At 40.0% G+C, this 25,121-nt stretch overlaps 3 protein-coding genes across 4 annotated transcripts; 1 reads left to right on the top strand and 2 right to left on the bottom strand.

Annotated features, from left to right (window-relative positions):
* The first annotated feature begins 2,999 nt into the window (after positions 1 to 2,999).
* Positions 3,000 to 4,834, top strand: LOC110949207 (G-protein coupled receptor 84-like). Its single transcript, XM_022191105.2, has 2 exons — positions 3,000 to 3,114; positions 3,704 to 4,834. Exons 1-2 carry the CDS (start codon positions 3,066 to 3,068, stop codon positions 4,687 to 4,689), a joined length of 1,035 nt encoding a protein of 344 aa, XP_022046797.2. The 5' UTR covers positions 3,000 to 3,065; the 3' UTR covers positions 4,690 to 4,834.
* A 1,793-nt stretch (positions 4,835 to 6,627) lies between these two features.
* stat2 (signal transducer and activator of transcription 2) lies at positions 6,628 to 16,820 on the bottom strand. 2 transcript variants are annotated; one of them, XM_022191104.2, is made up of 24 exons: positions 16,537 to 16,818; positions 16,067 to 16,198; positions 15,819 to 15,963; positions 15,407 to 15,502; positions 14,799 to 14,891; positions 14,625 to 14,703; positions 14,417 to 14,496; positions 14,160 to 14,311; positions 13,721 to 13,879; positions 13,537 to 13,626; positions 12,998 to 13,057; positions 12,848 to 12,868; positions 12,639 to 12,732; positions 12,348 to 12,395; positions 12,153 to 12,236; positions 11,901 to 11,999; positions 11,246 to 11,381; positions 10,480 to 10,532; positions 10,126 to 10,211; positions 9,496 to 9,632; positions 9,181 to 9,369; positions 8,921 to 8,975; positions 8,646 to 8,737; positions 6,628 to 7,577 (listed from the first exon to the last, which is right to left on the bottom strand). In XM_022191104.2, exons 2-24 carry the CDS (start codon positions 16,195 to 16,197, stop codon positions 7,264 to 7,266), a joined length of 2,493 nt encoding a protein of 830 aa, XP_022046796.1. In that variant the 5' UTR covers position 16,198; positions 16,537 to 16,818; the 3' UTR covers positions 6,628 to 7,263. The 2 variants fall into 2 exon arrangements, with proteins under 2 accessions (XP_022046796.1, XP_051804165.1); XM_051948205.1 differs by lacking the exon at positions 8,646 to 8,737 and having other exon boundaries at positions 7,373 to 7,577; positions 16,537 to 16,820.
* A 3,656-nt stretch (positions 16,821 to 20,476) lies between these two features.
* On the bottom strand, positions 20,477 to 23,279 carry apof (apolipoprotein F). The gene is made up of 2 exons (XM_022191103.2): positions 23,098 to 23,279; positions 20,477 to 22,544 (listed from the first exon to the last, which is right to left on the bottom strand). Exon 2 carries the CDS (start codon positions 22,510 to 22,512, stop codon positions 21,193 to 21,195), a length of 1,320 nt encoding a protein of 439 aa, XP_022046795.1. The 5' UTR covers positions 22,513 to 22,544; positions 23,098 to 23,279; the 3' UTR covers positions 20,477 to 21,192.
* Between the last annotated feature and the right edge of the window lie 1,842 nt (positions 23,280 to 25,121).

The raw sequence follows: 25,121 nt of genomic DNA, 5'->3' as shown, positions 1-25,121 counted from the left end.
AGTAAAGAACAAAAGATGTAAGTTCAGGAGACAAAGTTCTTGCTTGAAATCAATCAGAGTTTCATCATGAGTGTAGAGCCGAAGAAGCTTTAGAATGTCCAAGTTTAGAAATTGGAAACTCCAACCAGCTCAAGCCAAATGGATGCAGCTTCAGACAGTCCAACAGAACCAGTGGAGAAGAGAAACTATCAGTCCACTGTTTGATGAGCCCAGGAACAAAACATCAGAAACATTTCCATCATGGTTTCATTCATTTATTCATTAAAACATAAAACTGGTTGTACTTTGTTCACTGTCGAGACTTTATGTTTTCTACCACACTGGACTGAATATTTGTGGTTTTAAAATGTTGCTGGAACAAAACCAGACATTTGAAGATGTCACCTTCAACTCTGACAAAGTGGGATCAACATTTTTCATTTTTTTTAACTAAACTACTGACATAACTAAGAGCTCCATCAATAATACAAACAGCTGTTAATTGCTGCTGTGAGTTTGAATTGAAGAGAAACATGAAGTCAGATATGAGCTGAAGATGTTTTGAAATGTGCAACTCAACATTTCTCTGCCATAGTCAAAGGACTCAAGCAGAGAAGAAGAAAACAGACATTACCATGAAGATCCTCAGTGTGGATCAGTAGAATGTCAGCCTGATGGCTGAAGTTTAGTATCACCACAAAATTACGTCGGATTCTTCTAAGCACACAAAAGACAACATGATGTCTGACCCCAAAGTATTCAGGTTGCAGTCTTGACTCTCCAGAAAACCACACAGATGTTTCACTCCTGAATCCTGCAGGTCGTTGTAGCTCAGGTCCAGATGTTCAGGATGGGAGGGGGTTGGACTTCAGAGCTGAGACCAGAGAATCACAGCTGATCTCTGACAAACTGTAGCTCTCCAATCTAAATAAAGAATAAAAAATGTGGATAAAATCGTTGATGATCCATCAGATATGTTCAGGTTCTGAATGTGCAGCTCAACACTACTTTGTCCTCATCAATGAGCTTTTCTCTCAAACCAGCAGAGTGACTTTGTCCTTCTGTTATTGTGGATCATCATCATGTCAGTCCAAAGTAGTTTAAATTAATCCACTGGACTTTAAGAAAATTCCTTGAAGACGTTTCACCTCTCATCCAAGAGGCTTCTTCAGTTCTCTTCTCCTCTGTCCTTCTTCTCTTCTTCAGAACTGAAGAAGCCTCTTGGATGATAGGTGAAACGTCTTCAAGGAATTTTCTTAAAGGTGACTATTGCTACTAAAATGATTTATCTGATGACTTCCTTTAAACTACTGTTTGTATATTGCCTAAATGTAAATGTTTAAAACATGTAAACTCTTCATCTTTTCTCGCCTGCAGCATGTTGTACAGTTAAACTTACAGATAAAATGTCTTAATGATGTACTTTAAGCAGCACAGCAGGATAATGGACAGGAGGGTCGTTTGTATGCCAGCAAGTATTTCCATCATGTGCTTTATTATATGAACTACATTATGTATTCAACCGTCTTCAATCAATGATGAAACACGAGAATAAAAAGCAATGAGTTACACAGTGATGAATGATCTGTTTGATAATGGCCAATAGAAATACACCTTAAGAGGAACATAGACTTGTTTAACTTTCACAGATGTGTCCCAACCAGTGTTGAGTATTTCATGAATAAACAAAAGACATTTTGGTGATATAGCAAGTTCTATAAATGATGATCATAGCTACTTGAGTTTGTTTATCCTCTTAACTAGTCAAATGGAGACTGATGATATCCTCCTGACAATAAGCAGCATTTTGACAGTTCTTCAGACTCTGTGCTTCAGTGTCTGAAGAACTAAAAAAAAAAAGATGTAAAACAAACATGCCAAGTCTCAATTTTGGCTGTTTTTGTTTCCTCTATGTCACCGTCATCTCTTTTCTAACATCGCCATTTTAAACATAAAAATTGTCACACAGGCTGAAATAACAAACCTCTGTTTTATTTCCTAACTGCTCATGGATCCTGATGTCTTTGTGCACTCAGAATACACTATAGCAGAAACAGAAAGGCTGAAAGGACTGATTATGAGACTGTTTCAGAAAATGTTTGTGCTATCTTGCACCCAGTTCCTGCAGTAGATAGAATCCCATTAGGAGTTAATGTTTCAGCACAGAGTAAAGGTGAACATTCAGAGTCATAGGAGCTTTGTACTGATTTGCAGTGACACTTTCTCTGAGGGTACAAGTGAACCCAGAACATGTCAGCAAACTGCCCCTGCAGTGTAACAGAATCAGTGGATCCCCTCAGTAGAGAGGGATTTGAGGCCTGTATCCTTCTTCTGGTATATGCTAACAAGTAGGTTCATGACTCATCTGACCACATCACTTTTTCCATATCTCTGTGGTTGTTGCATCGCTGAACTCTCAGATGTGCATTTATCATAGGAATAAGTGCTTATGTGCTGTAACTCAACTATATTATCCCCCTCTATTTGACTGTCAGTTTAACTGCTCTTACTTTTGTTGAGTTTCTCCGCCCATTTATTATCCCCCGTCCGTCCGTGCTTCCGTGCGTCCGTCCGTCCGTCCGAGAGGAAGGGGACAGCTTTTCTCGGATACTATTACAGCTAGGATTACGAAATTTAGAGTGTAGCTTCACACCATGGACACCTTGATCAAGTTCGAAAATGAGACCTGTGCGACAATATTTAACACAGTTATGGCCCTTGATCACTATTTTGGATATAGACTCATAGACATCACATGTGGCGGGGATATTGATGACCATGTCGTCTTGTTCAGTATTTTTCTCTTTAATTTCTCACCAATCTGTAATTTATAGACTAAAATATATTCACAAGCAGAAAACATTTCATTTTATTTTTAGGTGTATTATTCCATTTGAAATATACAGTTATAAAAAGGGACTTCTGGAAATGCGCAAGATCTCTCTTCCTGAAATTGCACGTGAAATGGAGAAACCCTCCTTCGCATCATCTCTTCATGTAAATGTATTTAAGCAACACAGAGGACGCACGCAAACAGCAACATCAGCAGGAAGAGCAACATTCAGCTCACCACAAGTCTGAGAAGAATGACACAGATACACATCAGCAATCAAAGACTGGCAGATATCGTTTCAGGTGAGGAGTATTTTCTTTTAAAAGAGGAATTTCTATTACTCTTATAAATGAAACTGTACATAAATGTGTCAGTATTTATTATTAACCGCTGGAGTGTTTTTATAACAGGTCTTCTACAGGTTCAGTTAAATTTTTATTTTTAAAATGTAGTGTGTCGCCCATTGAGTCATAAGCTTTAAGCTGATGTTTTAATGTTTAAAAGGATATGAAAGACTTGTGATGAGTACTTTTTGAATTTTAAATAACTTACAGAGAGGGTTATTTGTTTGATAAAATATGTTTCTATTTTGTTCTTCATTACTAAATATCAGTTACTGGAAAACACACGACATTTTCATATGCTATGTAACTTAAATGACTTGAATCCAATCGGTTCAAACAAAGCTGCAGAAAACTGTGGTAATGTAATGATACAAGGCAGTGAACAAAAGTTAAAACTTAACTACAGAAGTTTCAGTTTCAGGAAGTGGTGAACTGGCTGGTCCACCTGCAACTTCCCCTTTCAGCTCAGATACTTCTAACACTGCAAAGAGTTGAACTTTCCATTTGCAGAATATAAAGACGCTATCCTATATTCTGATTCCTGCAGTTGACAGAATGCTGACGAATCACACAAACCACACAGAGGGCGACATCTTCTCCTGCTACAGTACTTCAGTCGTGGTCTACCGTTACTTTGCTGTGCTGTGGGGATGTGCTGTAACCATCACTGGCACGGTAGGGAACCTGATGACCATTCTGGCCTTCACCTTAGACTCACGTCTGAAGACTCGCTTCAATGTACTCATTGTGAACCTGGCTGTAGCTGATCTCCTGTACTGCACCATCCTGCAGCCCATCTCTGTTGATTCCTACCTACATCTCCGATGGCGCACTGGTCAGCTCTGGTGCAGGATCTTCGGCCTGCTCCTCTTCCTCTCTAACTCTGTGTCCATTATCACTCTCTGCCTGATAGCAGTGAGCAGATACCTCCTGGTCGCAAAAAGGGCCGTGTTTGACCGTGTGTTTTCTAACCATGGTCTTGTTTTACTTGTAATCTCAGCTTGGGCTCTCGGCCTGGCCAGCTTTGGTCCACTCTGGCAGGTCTATGTGTTTGTGCCACAAGTGTGCACATGCAGCTTCCATCGTACCAGAGGTCGGCCCTACACCACCATCCTGCTGTTTCTCTATTTTTTTGCTGGTCTGGGATGCGTTGGTGCTTTCTACCTGCTCATTTACAGACGAGTGTTGGTTGCATCACAGGCTCTGCTCCGCTACAGAATCAGCCGACGATCATCCAGAAGGAAACCAGCGTCTTCAGCTCAAGGCACCGATGACAGTGGTGTGGAAAGTGGTGTGGTAAAGACATGCACCTCTGAGATGAGCAGCCAGGCAGATCTGGCTCAAAGCACAGACGAGATACCAAGTCAAAGGTCATTTAAACTCATCCACAACTCTGCAGCAGCCTTAATGTCATCAACAGCCAACCACCCAACCCCTGATATCAACAGTTCGCCCCCTTCAATTAAACCTGCTCCATCACTGCAGCTCCCTCCTCCCCCTCATCCTCAGGAGATGATGAAATTAAACGAGTGACACGGATGTGCTTTACTGTTTTCATGTGTTTTGTGTTCTGCTTTGTGCCTTTCTTGCTGCTTAACATAGCAGACAAACACAACCGTGCCCCACATGTACTGCACATGTTCTGTGCAAACCTCACCTGGCTCAACAGCTGCATCAACCCGGTGCTCTATGCTGTCATGAACCGACAGTTTCGACAGGCCTACCATGTGCTGCTCACCAGGGCTGCTGCACCTTTTACCTGCCTCTGGACCCGCTGACAGACTCTAAGTTCTCCGGAGATTTCCTTAAACTTAAACTTGCATTTTTTCTCTCCTGGCCTGAAATTATTTTCCTGATATATAAAACAGGCACAAAGCTGTTTGCATTCAGTCACTTTCAACTCTAAAGTGGGGTTTTTTTTCTGTAATAATCTAGTTTATGTTCCATTACCAACATTTAAGCTACATTTTCATCACAATTTTATATATATATTTCTACATTTAAATGCATGTTTTATAGTTGTTTGCTTTTATATTATATACTCTGTGTCACCAGGATTACATGTGTTAATGATATGTAATAAATTCTATTTTTAATACATGTTTCTCTGCCTCATTTATTCATTCATTGTTTGAGCAACAAGTGTCAGTTACATCATCTGAAAAAGCCCCAATGTTACAAAATCAGGACAGAATGCTCCTGTCTGATGCAACGGGCCTTATTTCAGTGCTTCAGGAACTTATGACTGACTTCTGATTTCTGTGCTGAACCTGAACTCTGCATTGCCTCCGCTGATAGTATGACTAATGACAAAAAGACTTCAGGATATCTGGCCTTCAGTAGGTGGAGTGTGCATGTGAATGCATGTTTAGTTGTGCTGAGGCAGTTTTTTTTAATTGAGCAGTGAGGCTGTGATGCCCACAGAAAGTTGTTTGTTCTAGTAAACTGTACTCTTAAAGATCAGTCAGTTTGAATTAGAGCTGAAACCTTTGATTACCTGATTAGCTTGTGATTAGTTCCGACAATCACTGCAGTCATCTCGTATATACTGCATGTAAAAGTAAAAGTCCAATGCTAAGATTGACTGTTCATGTGAGTATTGATTGGGAAACATCCTCAATCTGAGGACTTTCCGTGAAGACCAGAGAGTGAGGATAATTATCAGTACATCTCTGTCATGTGTGATGCCCTGATGATAAAAGTAATTAATTGCAGTCTTATTTCATCTTTGACCACGCCACTGACCCTAAATCCGAAATAATGTCTTAGACAGAAGCACAACACATCCTCTATTTCATCATCTCCTCCTCTTTTGGCGTCAGTCGGTCGTCTTGTCGTCTCTTAAATCGCTTTAGCTCCTTCGTCCGTCCGATCGTCCTCTGTGTGTTTTCTTCTGCTGTTAGTTTGTTTGTCGCTTTGGGCACTCTGCTTCCCCCTTGACTGGATTACATTGCATCTGGGCTCCGGGCATCGGTGCGAAGGGGTTGGTGGGTCTGAGAACGGGCTGGTTGTACATCATGGGCTGAGGAGCCCAAGACTAACATCTTTAACTTGTTCAACATTTATTGTGCAGCCAAGAAGCAGAGAAACAAGAGTTGGTTTCAGGGTCACCTGGCAAAAACTCTATACTGAATACTACACAGCTTTCTCTCGTTTTGTCCCTCTTTAAGCAAAACTTTATTCTTTAGCTAGCTTGTCAATTACTGAGGTTGATTCTTGCTTTCTGCCTTGTGACGTATTCGTTGGAAACAGCTGCAGCAATTGAGGAACAATATAAAAATTCAACCAGAATATAAAGTAATTTATCTAAGCATAAAATCTCTGCAGGGCTGCATCATCCATTTAAAATTTTTGATCATTGTGAGTTTAGAGCCAGTCTAAATAGGCTGACTGTTTAATTACTGTGATCAAGACTTGACAAGAACTTCCCACATTTTTATCATGCAACCTTACAAATAAGCACAACACACAGTGAGTCAGTTCCATTTTATTGGTGATAAAGGTTCACTTTCAGTGACAGAAATGAGCAGGTTAATGGTAAAGGTTACTGTAAAACAAACAAAAGTGCCATATTCCAGTACAATAAATCATAGGCTGAAGGTGACAAAAACGAAGATTTCACAACAAATAATAAAACAATAAATTAAGTGCAGTTCACACAGTGCACTCTACAACACTTACTATGCACATGAGCCCTTCCCAGCAGCTGCCATTGACAGTTTTCTAACATACTTTAGATTCTTGATCTTAAAAGGGTCCCAAACTACAACATATAGAGCAGATGAGGCCAGCTCATTGAACTATCTCATAATTAATCTTTCAAATAACAGTAAAAATGACTACAAGCTGAAAAGGGATTGCATTATTGTTATTCCAAGGTGCACGCCAAGCTGTAAATGTCGATCCATTTTTCTTCAACATTGATCATAATCATAAGATGAAATGTCAAGTGTTTCACATGAAATAGAATGAAAAGTAAATTATTGTGTTAATGCCGGATCTGCTATGTGTAGAACACCTTTTGCCGTGGATCCTGCGATGTAAATAGCTAAGATTAAAGCTGACAGTGAGTGATGTACAGTAGTTTGGTCGAACAGACACAGACACCTACTGGAAAATGCTTCCACAGGACTGTGGTGTCAGGCCATTAAATCCTTGAAGATTGAAATCATTCAGCACTGGTGTCAGGCCATTAAATCCTTGAAGATTGAAATCATTCAGCACTGGTGTCAGGCCATTAAATCCTTGAAAATTTAAATCATTCGGCACTGTCTCATCTTGCAGGATCTCAGCAAGGAGGTTGGTGCTGGGATCTATCAGCAAATCCTGTTCTTGCGGCTCCACAGCAGAGCTACTCAGCATTGGATCCGGGTGGTAAGGTTCCAGAGGTATGTTCAGAGGATGAGAATCTCCGTTTTGTTCTAAAAGCAGAAAAAGAAACAACAGAGAGTTGTTGTCACGACTGCACTGTGTATTTGTGTCACTGCTTTTAATGGAGAAATGAGAGTAACAAAAATATAATGTGCTTCTTCAGTCCTTTCAGTTCTTTTAATAGCTTGTTGAAAACTGTACAAAAGCTGAAGTACATGCTTTTTAATTCTTAAAGAAATACCCTGATATTTTCAGAAATGAGTCTATACAAAGTGCTTTATGGCAGAGAGTTAGAGGAGAACATTACTTGCCCTTTACAAATGAGACCACACTGCACACCTTTCAGTTGAACTTACCATAAAGAGTTAAAACAAGGGCAACGTAGAGCCTACCGCTGGCAAAACATACTTTAAAAGCTCAGTAATTAAAAAAATGAACAACTGTCTCAGTCACTATTCTTGACCAAGAAACAGTCACACACAACTCTGTGTCAAACAGCAAAAACTCCTTTTACAGTTTGGTTTCTTCACGTATTTAACAAATGAAGTATAATTAATTACTGAGCTTTGGAGGACAGATTAAAACCTTTATTTCCAGTAGACTGTAAATTTAGTCACAGTACGATTAAATGCTGTTACTACAACAATTAATCTTACTAATAATAATATTAGCTGAATTATCTTTGATTTCCATTCAGGATTATTAGCAGTGTTTTGTTTGCTCATTTGTCATTTTCGTTTGCAGTTTTCTGATAATGTCAGCAGACGCACCAAGCAGTGTAGAAGTGTAAAGGCATCAGAAAGTGGAATCAAAATGCTGAAAAAATAAACATCTGTTAGTAACCAAAACACCTCCAAACCTATTAGATTTTAGGTTTGATGCAGCCGACAATAGTACGCATGCGTGCAGCAGAAGCAGCCAGCATTCCCACCAGATTTAAGCTCAACGATATCGCAGCTGTGTTCTGACATCTACTGGATTTAGACAGAATGTTTCCACTGATTTCATTCATCACAAGGCCAAAAGAGAGACGGTGGAAGAGCGTATTGATGGCGGGAGAGCGACTTGTTTGATGAGGTTTTTAGCTGGATTGGACAGCAAGGAGAGCCATGACTCACCAGCTGCCTCTCCACACAGGCCATTGATTGGCTCCAGGCCTTCACCCTGTGCCATGTCAGAGGACATGGGTGACTTAGCCTCCAGTGTGTTCCTACATGACCAATGACAAACAGCCATTACAACCAGTTGCTCATGACATTTAAAAGGGTGCGGGTACACTACTTCTTTGATGAACTGCATTGTAGGTTGTTGAATCTAAAGGACGGATTCTGTTTTAATTCACACAAGCCAGACGCTGTAAACCAGCCCGCATGAATATGAGCGACATACTTACTCCTTTGAAACAAACACCAGCTTGGTTTTGATGTACTTGATGTACGGACTGTCATCTGGAAGAGAAGAAGTTCATATTATTTAGCCACACTATCCACATGATAAAACTGTATTAATAACACAGGAAAGGAAAAACATCACTTAAATAATTGTAAGCGGAGCAGCTGATGACACAAAGTTGGGTTTTAGGGATGATTTCTTTTCTGTAAAATATTTAGGTGACAAGCAAAATTCATCTACAATCTCATACGGTGCCTTTACCTCCAGTCTTATCAGTGTAATATTTTCCAAAAGCCTGGTCCTTCGGGATGTCAGGATACAGGTAGAGCAGAGGATTTTCAGGGACATTATCAGCTTCTAAGAGCTGGAAATTCCTGATGATTTCATGGAAAGGGATCTGGGAAAGGTCCTCTTTAGTGAAGGGCTGGACTGTCTTTACATCAGGCGCTCCTAAAACAGGCAGTGGATGATGTACAGAAAAAAGTGAGTTTAACTCATGTGGCAGACAGATTGCTTGTATTTCTGTCTGCAATCATTTCAGACTAAAATAAACCACTATAATATAAAACATCTCACCAGTTACAGCCGTTTCCACCCAGGAGAAGGTGATTCCTCCGATGACACTTTCACTGAAGCGCAACAAGAACGTGCCTCTCTTTTTCTTCTTCAGCAGGGACTTCTCTTTGCCTTTGGTCACAAAACCCATGATGAGGCTGCAACACGGATAAAAGGTTTCACTCAGACAAGAGACTTCTCCCATTCTAAGGCCATTAAAGGCATGAGCTAAACTAAGCCCTGTGTTTTATGCATTAGTAACACAGATTAGTGTTAGCAGTTCAGCATGATGTCATTTTGTTTTCAAAAGTGATGAAGTTAAAACTTGGCGACAACTCCTGAGATCATGGTCAAATCATTTTCAGATGAATCCCACATATGCCCTTGTTTTTACATTAAAAAAATGCTTATTTTTAGATTTATAATAAATCCAAGAAAGAAATTATTGCATTTTCTAACAAGAGTTGATTTAAATCTGATTTTGAATTCAAACAAAATCACTATGAATCAGTATTTTAACATTTTTATTTACATAATACGTAGTATATAGTACAGTTACCTATATTCTATATTCTATCAAATCTGAGAAACTGATGAAAATCAAGCTGGACTCCACCCTTTATACAACCTGGATTTGTTTCACAAACATACCCTTCCTTCCACAGGTCCGCCAGGTATGTTTTCACCATGAATAAAATGCCATCAAACCAGACCCAGAACGTCTCAGGCAGATTTTCCTGTAACAGAATAAGCTGTTTAAGACATAGTACACACCTAAAGAATGTATTCATAATCAATAACCAAACAAGACAACAATCTACACTCACACTAGCACCTCAGCAAAGACTGCACTGATCACAGTAAAGAAAAATCTAAATGTAAAATGGCTAAAAGTTGAGATGTACAGATGTTTTTGATTTGAGATATTTTGTGTCCAGTCTCAAAGGTTGAGGTTAATCCCTCGAGCCATGCTGAAAAGCATTCTCTAGGATTCCGTGTGCTTACCTTGCTAAATTTTGACCATGCTACTTTGCAGGTGTCGTAGTTCGGCTGCTTCCCTGGCGAGAAAAAAAAATTGCAAAGTTGCGTTATAAAAGTCTCACTCAAAGACTTTATCTGTGATTTTTTTAAATGCTTAGAAGCCATGAAGGACACTAAATTATGTTGTACAAGTGCTATCATAATCCGATGAATCAATATGAACTGTAAGTAAATCCTGCTGGTTAAGTCTTTGTAATACAAATACTGGATGCAAATTAAACAGCTGTCATAGATCCAAAAACCGTTGAGAAGCATTGGTGCAGTAACACATTTTGGTATTTAGTTTGACACATCCTGTTTTTCTCTAAGAGATAAAAAAATGAATTAAATCTTTGGTGAAGAAGAAAAATACCAATTTACTTTAGCCCACACTGGTTAGAGATGGGAACAATATCCACTGTCAGTCTTATTCTTATAAGAAACTGGATAAATACAACAGCAAATAACCACCAAGTGTTATAGAAATAATTTTGGTTAATCACTGATGGACAGATAGGCCAAATCTGCAATGCAGTTCAACGTTTGATACTATTATTCTAGTTATTAACAGTGTTGTTATCTTTAAATGTCAGGTGAGGCTTTCTGAAATTGCAAGATGCATTTTGTAACTTGCCAGACCAAGGTCATTTCTTGATACGATATTCGACTCGCATGAATGAATTCAGCCCAGTTACAAACCACAAAACTAAGCCCACAAGCAGCTAAAGCAGGCGCTGTTAAAAGGACTTACCAAAGAGTCTGTGTGCAATCATTTCCAGCTGATCAGCATTCAGACCAAGTTTAGTGGCAGACAGAAACTGCCAGCTCAACATCTCTCCAAACTGTGGCCAAGGGGCTGCAGGAGAGCTGGCAAAGAATATGACATCCTGGAAAAAAAGGCGAATAAATAAAAATACTCATCCATCTTCAGTACACCACTTAATCCTCATTAGGGTCGCAGGGGTGCTGGAGTCTTTCCCAGCTGATTCAGGGTGAAGGCAGGGGACACTCTGGACAGATCACCATTCTATTACAAGGCTACGCATAGAGACAATCACACTCACATTCACACCTATGGACAATTTAGGATCCCCGATTAACCTCAGCCTGTTTTTGGACTGTGGGAGAAAGCTGGAGAACCCGGTGAGAACCCACACATGCACAGGGAGAACATGCAAACACAGAAAGATCCCAGCCCAGGCCTCAGGACCCAACCAGGGATCTTCTAGCTGTGAGCTGACTGTGCAGCCCTCAATAAAAATATATAAAATACATTTCTGGCTTCTGGCGACCTCTCCAGAGTGCCCCCTGCCTTCATCCTGGGATACAGCGGATTTCTGGCTTGTAACTTGACTGCTAAATTGTCAGTAGCATGTGTTCATGTGTTAGTAAATGTGGCCTCTCACCTTGGGATCCTGACTGAGCATGTTGAACCAGAGGACAGACGCCCAGGCACTCTGCTGCTGGCTGGAGTTGGAGATGATGACCACAGGCAGGGAGCAGGCCTAGGATGTGTAGCAGAGAATTTTTATTTAGGTCACAGTTCCATACTTAAACCCACTAAAACAAACATTATCAGGGGTTGATATTTATACTGGACCAGTCACATTCTCTACAAAGTCAGCCATGCAGTGTGAAATGAAGCTGAAGAAACTCACCCGCATCCCAACTGCCAGTCCTTTCAGCTCAAATACAGTGTTGAAGTAGATGAGGTGCAGCTCCTCTGTAACACTCAGAGAAATCTAAGAACACCAAACACACATCATTATTCACTTAAAATCTTGTTGAATTATAAATTGCAGATTTAATACGTAAGCTGACGGGTATATTCAGGGTTGCCAAAGTCAACTCACATCACTGACTCCTTTGCTGCCACCTCCAGACTTCTGCTCTTTCAGAGTCTGCAGGCAAATAATATAACACAAGATTACTCCTAAAATTCTCTTAATAATCAAACCACAATATTATCACCTGACAAGAAAGGATGATTACTGTCATTTCAAATTGCTGCCTTGGTTTCATGTGTGCTTGACAACATTAAGTTAGATTGTCAAATTGCAAGAAAGGTTTTACATCTCATTGTTATTGACTGTTTCTTCAGTTGCCACCGAAGATTTTTTTCATTTAAAATCAATATCACTCACCAGATGTCTAAAGTCTGCCACCATGCCTCCATTCTGGCTCTCAGCCATGTTCAAGTTTTTGGTTGTGGTCCCCATGACGTTAAAGCGTCGATATCTACAAACACATCAGGTTCAGTTCAGAACAAATCCGCATCAAATATGAAAGTTTAACATAGCTCTTCTGGAAATATCACTGGAAAGCTGATGATATTTTTTAAAAAAGTACTCACCCTTTGATCTGAGGAGGCTCCCTAATTTCAAGGGTGAGAAAAACAAAGCAGTGACCACAGAGGGACAATAAAATGTCATTGTCTATTGTTTAAAATGAAGAACTAAAAGCTATATTGTAAATGGAAAAAAGTCTAAAGGACGATTCTCACCGGTCCATGGACACATCCACTTTCATGGAGTGGTTCAGTTCAGGAAACTTGACAAGAAGTCTGGAAATATTAAGTCAGGTGCAAGATTTTACAACTTTGGAAATAAACAGTACAATGTGAAAAACAGGAAATCTGCAACTTTCAAGGTTACAGAATGAAACAGAAAAGTGAGAGACTAAAGTCACATATGGGAATAAAGATTTTTTTCTCTTTGCAGAGTGGCATATTATCTTAGAACTTTTGAAATGTTCATGTGGTGAACGGTGATCAACTACAGAATTGGGCTGGAGTAAAACGCATTAATTGCATTTATACATTGATATTGCAAGTTTAATTTTACTACAAGTGCACTCTTTCAAATATCTTAGTTGCTTTTTGCCAGTGATCTCACCTGCTCTATTATCACAATTACTACCGCATATTTTACTCTGAAATTTAATATTGATTAAAGCATCATTATCAGTGCACTGGCTAGAATTTACCTCCCAAAAGTCCTCACAGAACACATAAAGATTGTCATGAACAAATGCGTCACCGACCTGGTCTTGACAGAGAACTGAACGTTTGTCCGGAGAACCAGCGGTCCTTTCCCCTGGGGCATAGACGGCTGAGTCTCAACCACAAAGGCGCTTCAAGTAACAGTAAAACATTATGTCAGTAAATTCTGCAAAGAACTCATAAAAGAGTGAGAAAGCACGACCAAGTGTGTCCCGAAAGAGAGACCTCTTGAGTAACTCTTCGAGAAGAGTGTCTGCTCTCTTCTGCAGTGCAGGTCTCCGGGCCTTTACAGGATCATTTTCATAGGACACTTTTCCTGACAGCTCTTCCAGCTTACTAAGAAACCCCCGTACCTGGAACAGACACTCTGCCACGGAAGTGAACCTGCAAAACAAAGGGAAAAGAGCGGTCGTAAATATGTTCACACAGGTCTTTGAAAACGGAAAAGGGGGTTGTGAAAACACCATCAAAAGAGCTGGAGATAATAGAATCAGAGAAGTGTCAAATTTCAGCTGTAACAGTTTCACAGTTTCTGCCCTGACTTAATGGTTGTATCATATTAAAATTGTGATTGCAGTATTTCTCCCATCTGGTAATAATTTACAGATCATTTCATGACTGCCAAAAAGAAGAATTGAAGTGGTGCAGGTGAAGATGAACACACCACTTCTCAAGCTGATCCAGGCAAACATTGTCTGGAGCTCCAATGCAGGCTTTCTGCTGCCTCCTCTGCCACTCCACCAGCTCCTTCTTCACCAACAGGTTGATCAGATCATCACTCCAATCCAGGACCTTATTTATGTCTGCCAATGTGCTCTACAAAGTGATCAGAAACCAAAAAAAAAAAAAAAAATGAAAAGAAAAATACAAAACGTGTTGGAACAGAAGTGGCAAAGGCTGATACTATTCACGACTCCATACCTTTCTGCAGTCATTGAGTCTGTTGGCGAGGAACTGAAGAACAGTCATCTGTTCTTTCTTCAAGGCCTCGTCAACAGCAGCTGCACCACGGTTTCCACAGTAAGAGACAGACCAAAAGAAAAGAGATCATGTGGCTGTGATTCATACCCATGTACTACTCATTCCTAAAGAACATGCAAATATAACCACACCTTTTTACTCTGCTTACCTTCCATCTTGTGGGTTTGGAATTTAAAATCAAACTCATCCTGCTGCTCCTCCAGACATACCATTGTATGCTCCATACACTATAAAAATCCAGAGGTTCAAAATGAATGACTGCACTGTGCTGAGTTGTATCTACAAAGACCAGCATGATAACACAAAGCGACATAATCTGCACCTGCACTTCATTCCTGAGGCCGGCCATTTTACGTTCAAGGTCCTGCTGGCTGTTCATCTCCATGGCTTCCTGGTCGACTCGTAAAAGCTGGACCTAAGACAAGGCAAAACAGTAGGAGGAGCAGATACAAAGGCGTCTCTCTTCTTCCAGATGTGGTAGGGGTAATATTGCTACCCAGAACGAAAGCATCAGAGCATATCTGCTTGAGGGAAAATCCTCACTTTTAAGCCCACACATTGAGTCATGTAGTTTATATTCAGTTGACGTGGCTCTTTCTAAATAACTGCTAATGAATACAGACAAAATAGTGTCATATTCACAACACAAGCCTTGTTTAAATATTGAACCTTATAAATAAGGAAGTGCAGACAGGCAGAAACGGTTACAAAACAAAAATGTGTTAAGTGATCACATCATAAAATATTTGCCTGTAAAATATACTAGATGTCAAAGTGTTTCCATGTGTACGTGGTTAGACATTTTTTCCGTCAATGTGTATATTTTTCTCTAGTGTATGCTGCTTTAATTAAAATGCTGTATGAGCAGCAGGCTGACGCCCAGCTAATGTACAGAGGTATGTCATGTAGGCAATCAGGTGTGTTTCCAACCTGTTCAGCCAGATCAGCACTAGCCAGGATTTCCTTTTCCTTTTCCAAAAACCACAGGATTGCAGTTGCCAAAGAGCATGGTTCATCCAGATACCTCTGTCGCAAGGAGAGAGACGGATATAAAAGATACAGACTCAGCCAATACAATGAGGGCAAAATAAGCTGCAATATTTGCATAGAGCTGTATAAATACAATAAATAGCTTGCTTTGTTTATTATACAAGCCAGCATACAGACAGCTGTGTACAGGAAATTTACAATCTTTTCTTTGACTTATCCAAAATGCAAGTAGCACTAAAATGCAAATCATTGTAAAGAGAGCTGGTCAGGACTATTATGGTTCCAGCAGTCACAGTGGAAATTTTCAGTTAAAAACTAAAATGTCACTCAGTTTTGTTTTTGCTTTGCAAACCTGAAAGTTCTGCTTATAGCGTCGAATGTTGTGCTGCAGTAAGAATGACTCCTCCTGGACAAAGCGGCTGTGTTGGATATCCAGATTCTCCAGCAGAACCTGGAACAGCACCACAGCAAAGTCATGGTCCCGTGCTGCTCGTTGCCTGGAGAGCAAAAACAGGAAGCAAACAACATTTTTATTCTTTTTTACAGACAAGTTACTACACAGTAGCTCTTGAATGTAGGTTGAATGCTATCAGGCCTTACCACTCCTGCTTCTCTATCCAGGCTGACAGGTAGTGCCGAACATCCATAGGTAAACCATCTCTGTCGTAGAGCTCATGCAGCTGCTGTATGTACACAGGAGGAAGCTGCCTCAGTCTGTCCCACTGTGCCATCCTGGGTTCAATCAGGGACACAAACACTCCTGTTAAAGACTGCCATCCAGTTAACAGCAGTTCATGTGCATGTACACAAAGTGCTTAACTACCATCGAAAAAGCAGTGCACATAAAAAGAATGCCGTTAAAATTAAATCTGGCGTGCTTATGCAAGTCTGTAATCAACGCCCGAGGAAAGACAGTGCAAAGCCATGACTGCTAACTGTATACTTATTGTGCAACTGGTAACGGTAAGCTTTTACACGTTATTGAAACACACGACCGAGCGAAGTTTATCTGCACATTTGTCAACACGACGGACATGGCTCGAACAATCACTAATAACGCATTTACTCACCTTATTTTAAGCTGTCAGTGTGAATCCACTCCACTGAATTATACTGGAAGCTAACAGCTAAATTAAAACAGGTGCATAGCTAGCTCTCCTCTCAAGGAAGCTACGACTGCTGCTAGTTGTTGGTAAAACAAAACAAGTACCAACGGTGAAGGCGTGTTTATGTTATTTCCGTCGTCTTTTTACTTTACTGTCTGTTTCATTGGATATTTATTTGTTCCTCCGAACTCGGTCTAGACGGCCAACTCTAGGCGCCATTTTGGCTCTACAGCCACTACCGTCTACGCAGTTAAAGAGCCGAAATGTCAAAACAAGTCGCACAGTTTCCTCATGACTTCAGTGCTAACAGCTGATTGGTCAAGCCGTGTCCAGCTCAGCACGGTTGATTGGTGCATTGTTCTGTCAATCAATAGAGATGAGGGCGTGGAGAACAAAATAGAAACTTACGGAGAAGTTGCTGTGAAAATTTCCAAGAAATGACGTTGTGAAACTAATGAACACAACGAGAGCATGTGACTCACCAATAACCACAGAACCCGACTGTGGATCCCCGATAATCCTATCTGCAGTTACACATCTGTTGCAGGACGGTTATTCAAGTACTGGAACTGCACTTATGTACTATTTTGAGTCACTTGTATTTTATTTTAGCATCTCTATACTTTCTTAGCCGGCTTAAATTACAACTCCACTAAATTCTGTATAATATGTTACTTTTACTTAAGTCAAATTTTGAATGCTATGAGAGGCAGCACACAACAATTCGTAGTTGCAGGTGATTGGACACAGATAAAAACACAATGATGCATATTGCATTCCATTTCTACTAATAGATCTTCACATTTCCTGCAGACAGGTCCTTAAAATTTCATTATCAGGGTGGCCTGAGGTTTACATGCCCTCACGGACCCCAATGTTCCCAGTTAGGAATCTTTTTTTAAAAACATCTCTAGTTTTCTTAGTTTCCCATTATCTTTCTATTGGAACTATCGAATAAATCTAATCATCACAAGTCCATAACAATAATAATGCAAATAATAGTAATAAACTAATATATAATAATAATAATAATGTAATAACATAATAAATAAGTACCACTAATAATAATAAATAAAATACAATTTTAGGTGATTTTGATTATTTAAATCCAACTTTAAAAAAGAGTGGAAAATAGAAATGTTAATGACAAAAAAGATGTTAGTTTAACTCATATAGTTGCAATTAATTTACAATAATATCATAGTGTGCCAACATTTTTTTAATGGTAGCCTTTTCTTAAGTGTCCAATCTGGGAAAGTATCAAGTGCAAGTCTACACAAAATGACTTAGCCTAAAATATGATCTAGTGTAAAAATTCACATTAAGTAACATTTTCTGGCAATGTGCAGACGATACTGAATTAAGTTTAGGATCTAGACTGATCATTGTGAAAATCTAAATATGCAAAATAATTGTGTTATAACGCAAAACTGGCAATTTCCTTCAGAAATGTAAAAGAAAAGTATAAAGAAGCACACGATCAAGTACAAAAAGTCTGTAAATATTATTTAAGTAATTATTTGAATCATAATTTACATATTTTGCAACATGTTGTATCTTTTTGTGTCTTCACATTGGATTGCAGGTTACCTCTTCCTTATACATTTTAAAATGTATTTTGGGTAATATAATCTTTTCCATCCAGTTAGTGAAGGCGACCTTTGGTGGATAATACTTGAGGAACAGTTCATTTATTTTATCCATTTCTTCAGTTTTTGCTCTCACCAGTAGATGTCGTACTTGACACACTGGAGAAATGACAATTGAAGTTTGGATTTTGAACAATTGAAAATGAAATTTAAATCTGTGCTGCAGAGATTTATCATCATGTGGATAAAGAGAACTGTAGAAATGCAGAGGTCCTAAGGTAAATGTATCTGATCTTAAACTAGTGTAGGTTTATTAACAGAATAATTTTTTTGCATGTTACCAAACAGGATGTTCTTTCCTCTTCTTTGATTACACAACAGTAACCTTGGTCCTTATTTGCCCAGCAGGTTTGGAAAGCTATTACGTTGCATTATGTTGTGTATTGTATCAGTAGCTACTCAGTCCATTTGTCAAGCTGACAAATGGACTGAGAAAGTGCAAATTCTGGACTTAAACTGAGAAATACACATTTAACAGTTTGGTAAACACTTACAGAGCACAAAGTACACAGGACAAGAGTCTGCATCATGCTATCACTCTGATCACCTACGCTTTTGAGAAACATTTTGCTATTGTGCATCAATAACCAGCTAAGATGCTGTCTTTGTTAATGTCAGATGATCTTGTCTAGGTTGTACAAGAGTGAATTAGGCGAGAAAAAGTGAGTCTTGTCAGTTCACCAATCTGTCACAGGGCCAGCACGCAGAGAGACCAAGAAATGAGTTCACATAACTTGCATGTCTTGGCTTGCATGCTGTACACTGAGGAGGAGAAGCTACATCTAAAGGGAGAATGTGCAAATTCAACAGAAGTCTCAGCCAGCTGAGTTTAAATAGGCCTCACAGAGAGATTCAAACAGATGACAGACGACAAAACTCAGCCTTTCTGAAGATGAAAATGTCTTCAGTGAAAAAGGTCTTTACAGGCCTACAGTATATTCTTTATTCAAGCCTCAACGCTATTCAATAGCAAAACTGAAAAAGATGAAATATTAGAAGTTAGACATTACCATTCAACACTTAAACTGTATTTATCATGAATATCCAGTGTCGTAACGTGTAATCTGCTTCCTCCCTCCTTAGATGCCTAATGTCCTACACAAAGGAAAACAACACAGAAGTGTCTTAAATCTGCATAAAGCTGCAGGAGGCGACTACAATGAAGATGTCAGATTGTATAGAGGTCAGTGAATAAATGACCAAACTTCTTACCTGATTTCTAACCTCAGGAAACAGTTTTCTAACGTGTTTGTGTTCTCATTTGCTAGTTTCACGTCTCCTTCAATATAGTGTGATGTTCATTTAGCAAATTATGCTCCCATTTGGAGTGAAATGGATGATAAAGTTGGGTGTGTTTTTACTACTGTACTAGCATGTTAGCACGCTCAGGTCTCAGTCAGATCCACCACTTACCACAGCCAGTTTCATCAAAGTAAGACAGCGACATGGAAATACAGAACTTAAGGCTTCACAGCAGTAGTCTGCAGACCAGTGGAAGGTCATTACATCCATCTATATACAGTCTACAGTCTTACCCTTCATTTCCAGGTGAACCCACAGTGTTGACCACTTCAAAATGAAAATGAGAAATGTCCTCTCGAGAACCAGGGTTTGGTTTACTAATCCTGAGCTACAGTAGAAGCATGGCATCACAACCTGGCGGACTCCCGTTATCTATCTAGATATAAGGGCTCATTTGAAGCAAATCAAAAACCAATATTTCATAGTTACAGATGATTACACACAAATTAAACCATCATAATGATTACCATGTTCTTTTTCTGCTAATAGGTCCCCATTTCTCCTGGACCACTGGACCTTTAAATTAACATCTCTCCCTTTCCCAGAGCTAACTTTCCACCGCCACGATCGAATAAATGAAATAAAGGCATGACATGTCTAAAACAATAATTAAAAAGAGATTTAAACTGATGTTGTAGGTCTAGCTAAAAGAGCAGAGAGTAAAAAAGAGATCCTTTCAGCTCATATAGTCATAGTTTACTTGAAATTGTCTATTTTAGGAAATTATTCACAAAGGAGGATTTTATTTTAGGTATCAAGTCTAGGAACTTGTTCATGAGGTAGTAGCTAGCTAAAATGCACACAAATGACTTCACCTAAATTATAATTTAATATGAAAATGCACATTGAATTCAGTTATCTTAAGATGTGGAGATGTTTCAGCTGCTCACAACAGGCTTCAAAGACAATCAGATGACATACTGAACTACCACACTGACGAACACTGCATGCACTTAAATTTAATACACAATTTATTAACATTTAAAGGGAAAAAACATATAAAATAACAAAATTTAGTTGTCAATCTATTGTCCCTGCAATGACACCAGAGCTGGGAATGTGACTCTGACTGGCAATAGGATTTGATGGGAGAAAAAGAAAGGAAACAAAAGGAGACGACACTGATAACAGGCAAAATCAAAGTATTGAGGGATTGAAGGTTTAGTTTCCTGAGACCAGTTTTTCACTGTTGCTGCCCAATACATTTTTCAACTACTTTATCCATTACTCACAAGAAGAGACTATCTTTAAACAAGTGCTTAAAGCTTTTGAGGTTATAGATCAGACTGTTTACAATTAATGTTTAATGGCATTTATTTTTTTACTCTGAATTCTCATTAGGTCATTAGCTTTGATTTGATGGTAGTAATTATAATAAGAATAGCTTTTGTGTAAAATTATGTAAAATGACGTTTGTGCATGCACGGTCACACAAACAAATCAAAGCTATATTCCCCTTTCAAAACTTGAGTCTGATATTCCACTGAGAAAATGCATTAATGTATACTCTTGTATTCTGACCAATCTAGATTATAAAAAGTCTGCCATTACTATTTGTTATTCTGCAAATATATAAGCTAACAGATGCTGATCCTCTATCGTTAAAACTGAATCTAAATGTCAGTGTGAATCGTCAAAGCTTCAGAGGCTGGCTTGTTGATCCTTCGGTCTACTGGACGGTGATGATTCCCTCCTCCCAGCTGACCTGGTTCACCAGCATGTCATCCTCCTCCTTCATGGAGTTGAGCAGGTATCTGACCCCGGCTTTCACACCGGTCTTCACCCCTGCACCCAGAGCGTAGCCCGCCACCCCAGCAGTCCCGCCCGTGGCCACCATGAGGGCATCTGTTCCAAGATCAACAGCGCTGAGGATGGCCCTCTCTTTGGCTGTTTCAGAGCAGTTGACCGAGGCGTAATACACAGCTGTGCCGAGGTTGTAGAGGGTGCTGACTGCAGGGATCCACTCCACCACATTGTACACGCGCTCCTCGCTTTTGTTGATGCAGCTCCTCTGGGGACTGCGTTTCATCCGCTGACCTGAGGCTGCTCTGAACAAAACATCTTCCTTGGCGCTGCACTGACGGATCCAACACTCACACTCAGTGGATTCGGATGGCAGGACGCGGCTGCCTTGTTTCAGCACTGCGTGGTACATCCCAGGTGTGAGAGGCCCACTGCTGGTCACACCAGCACACAGGAATCCCAGTCTTTCACAGCTGCCCACAGCATCCTCCAGTTCACCTGTGGATCCTTCCACAGCTGTCCCCACCAGCTTGGTTCCATTCACCCTGGTCCAACCCTCACATTGTCCTTCCTGCTTGGACATGCCTTCTCTCACCAAGGCCAGCTGCTGAATGTTAAACATCACAGCCTCCATGTGGCATCCTGCTTGATCTCTCTCTGAGGGTGATGCTGCTGATGCATGTGCTGGTGTAGATGCTGACTTCTTCATCCTCCCCTCTATCAGACCCTCCACCTCCATCAGGAGCTCCTCTGTATCATCCACTCCCAGCAGGTCATACAGCTTCAGCACCAGGCTCTGCGCCTCCTTTGGGCAGCCGGCCACCACCAATACAGGCACTAAAGACAGACCCAACAGCTCCTGGGGGAACATGGAGGATAATGGGTCATCCACTGTGCTGGCAGACAGCAGCTCCTCACAGCTGACGTTCCCTCGAATGTGGACGTGATCCTGAATCTGTCCCTGAAGCTTCGCCCTGAGGACTGATGTCATATGTCGGGCAGATTGGACTCTCTCTTCATTTTGTGCGAGTGCTGATAAAGGAACAGCAGATGAGAGATGAGGCTGTGGTTGGGATCCCAGGACAGAGTGACGATCCTGTTTGGCCAACTCCTCCACCTCTTCATGGGTATCAGTTCCTGGAGGCAGAGTGTCCCTCGGCGCCAGAGGAGGAGGAACCCTGCACAAGGCCTGTTCACTGAGCAGGAGCTGGATCACAATCAGCCACTTCAACTTGGAGGACATCATCCTGCTCTTGATTGAGCTCTTTTTCAAAGCCACTGAAAACAAGAGTGTAAAAAATAAACTAACAACATATGAAAGCATTGACTGAGTAAACAATGTCTCTGAATGAGATGAGCTGAGTTAATCTTGCAGACTCACACAGATTATTAGACTCCAGTCTTTCAATAGTTTTATGGCTGCACCTGCTTCTCTGCAGACACTAAAATTGGTGCCTCATAGGTATGAGCAAATATAAAAAGGCCTAATGTGGAGTAAAATTAGCTTATTACAAAAATCTTGAGCAACAACAATAATTCAAGAGAGTTAATCTCCCTTTAACTTTACCAAAGAATGGTTTCATATAAGAGGAAAGAAACCGTGAGATATGTGCAGGAAAACAAATAAAAACACCTTTAGTTTAAAAAGTTTTTAGCAATGCACGACAGAGCAAAACATCCCCATATGCAGCACTGACACTGAGCTGTAGCATTGGCGCATGGCCTGATTTTCATGCTAACTACAACTAAAAATAGACATGTTTTTCCACCCACAACTTTGTAGTTTAAATTCATCTTTTCATTCTCTTACAGCAGTTTGTCCCACACCTACCTTAATAATCAGGTCTGGAGTCCTGGAGTCCAGAGTGTCAGTGTGAGCAAGATGGCTTCAGCATGTAGGATGCTTTTTGTTTTTCCTTTTTTTACCCCCCCTTTCCTCAAAACGTGCATAGCGATGTTCTCTTTCTCTTTGCCTCCAATGAGAATCTCCTTCTTTACATATGACATCCCACAGCCCTCCCTCTGTATCATCTGTCTTTCAGCTCCCTCTTCTCTTTGGCCTCATTGCTCAACAGGGAGATCAGGGCTTGAATATTGATTCACGTGGGGGAAAGTCCATGTGTTCTAAAGCCGTTTTGTTTGTCTGCCCCTGCTATCCTCTTATCCCCCCCGGTCCCTCCGCTCCCTCTCACACAGTCCGTAGGTTTTGTTTTTGACCCAAATACTTGAAAGAAATCTCCCCTCATGCCGTGAGCAAATTTATCTCTTATACAGCCAACAAGTGAAGTGAAGGAAAGCAGGGCTATTTGAGGTAAAGACTTTGCTCATTCGAAAGAAGAAATAAAATATAAAACAAAAAACAACCTTGAAATGGTGAATTTTTGTTCCTTAGAACCTGTTCCCTCTCCCAGTCCCATTAATGTTAGATCCTAACACATCACTCTTCTATCTTCTGAGGGCCAATGTTTGCACAATTTAGAAACACCAGTAAAAGTCCATTTCATCCACCTCTCTGACGACCAAAGCACCAAAAATAGCCTGATTTTGCCTGAGAGCAAAGTGTTGGTGCCATTTAGAAATGTGACTTTATCACACTCACAATGATGGAGGATTTAAGTCTTTAATGCGGATTGCATTTTAGATTCACACCTCAGAGTGTTAATTCATTTGAAGTAGCAACAGCATGCTAAAAGGAGCAATTATGTCACAAAAAGAAAAGCCACATACACTTATTTCCATTCTCAAGCAGTATAGTCTGTTTGCATTTGCACTCGGAACAACATTTTAGTACAAAAGGTCACTCTCCCTTTATTCACATTCAATGAGTTAAGCCTTGTTCTCCTCCCACTTCTACTATACCTCTCTTTCCTTCATGGCCTTTCACTCTCTCTTTTTCTTTTGGCTGAGCTTTGTGTGAGTACTCCACAGCTTTTTTCCCCTTCCTCTCCAAACAGTAGGGATAGGATCATTTAAGAGCAAGCTGTCAAAAAACAACAACACAGAAAGGCTTTATAATTTTTTATTGATTCAGTGACAAAAAAGTTGCTAAAATTAATTTAGTCAAAGTCTTGTGTCATCTTTTAAATTTAATATCCTTCCTTGCAGTCTATATTTTACTGGCTGAGATACGCTGATTTCACTGCACTAGGGGGTGATATGCCACCACAGAGGACACTAACTTAGTTCATCCCCGGAGTAAAATCCTGCAGTGGTTTTCCAGTTTGGCCTCACACTAAAACTTTGCCACATAGAAGCCAGTACAGAGACAGGAGACTGGTTGTCATTAAGAAGAACTGGGTGCAGTTTCTTACATGAGAAGAGGAAGATGAGGAGTTTAACCTTTCTGGCTCCTTCTCTATAACAAAAAATGATGATGATTATGTCAGAGGTGTAGTTTAATACATTGCTGGATGAAATAAGCCTTTTTTTTCACCTCTTCATGTTCTGATCTCATAGGGGAGGTGGTCTGATACTGAGCTCTGTCATGTGCAGACTGCGAGACCTGAATGAATTGTTTATTTTTAGTACGTGCTCTTCCAATTACAATAATGATTGTAATTTTTTTAACCAAGCCAGAAGAAACCAAAGATGGGCACAGATTGTCATCTAAAAGATAAAGATGCGCACTTCTTAAAAAACACACTGAGCTGTCAAGTAATTTACAACCAGAGTTTGTTTGTTTTTTTTAATGCTGGACAAACACTAGCAGGGAGAGAAAATAGACACTGAAAAGATATTTGGAATTACATTTTTATGAGAAGCAATCCAATCAAATCAAATGACTATGAATACTTTGATCTGAATAAAGATACCCATAGTGATGAACCCTGAAGTTACCCAGATAGCAAACTATGG

Source organism: Acanthochromis polyacanthus, chromosome 5, assembly GCF_021347895.1.
Source record: "Acanthochromis polyacanthus isolate Apoly-LR-REF ecotype Palm Island chromosome 5, KAUST_Apoly_ChrSc, whole genome shotgun sequence".
NCBI classification, from domain to species: domain Eukaryota; kingdom Metazoa; phylum Chordata; class Actinopteri; family Pomacentridae; genus Acanthochromis; species Acanthochromis polyacanthus.
The sequence above is the reverse complement of the archived record's forward strand: the minus strand, read 5'-3'. Positions and strand labels throughout refer to the sequence as shown.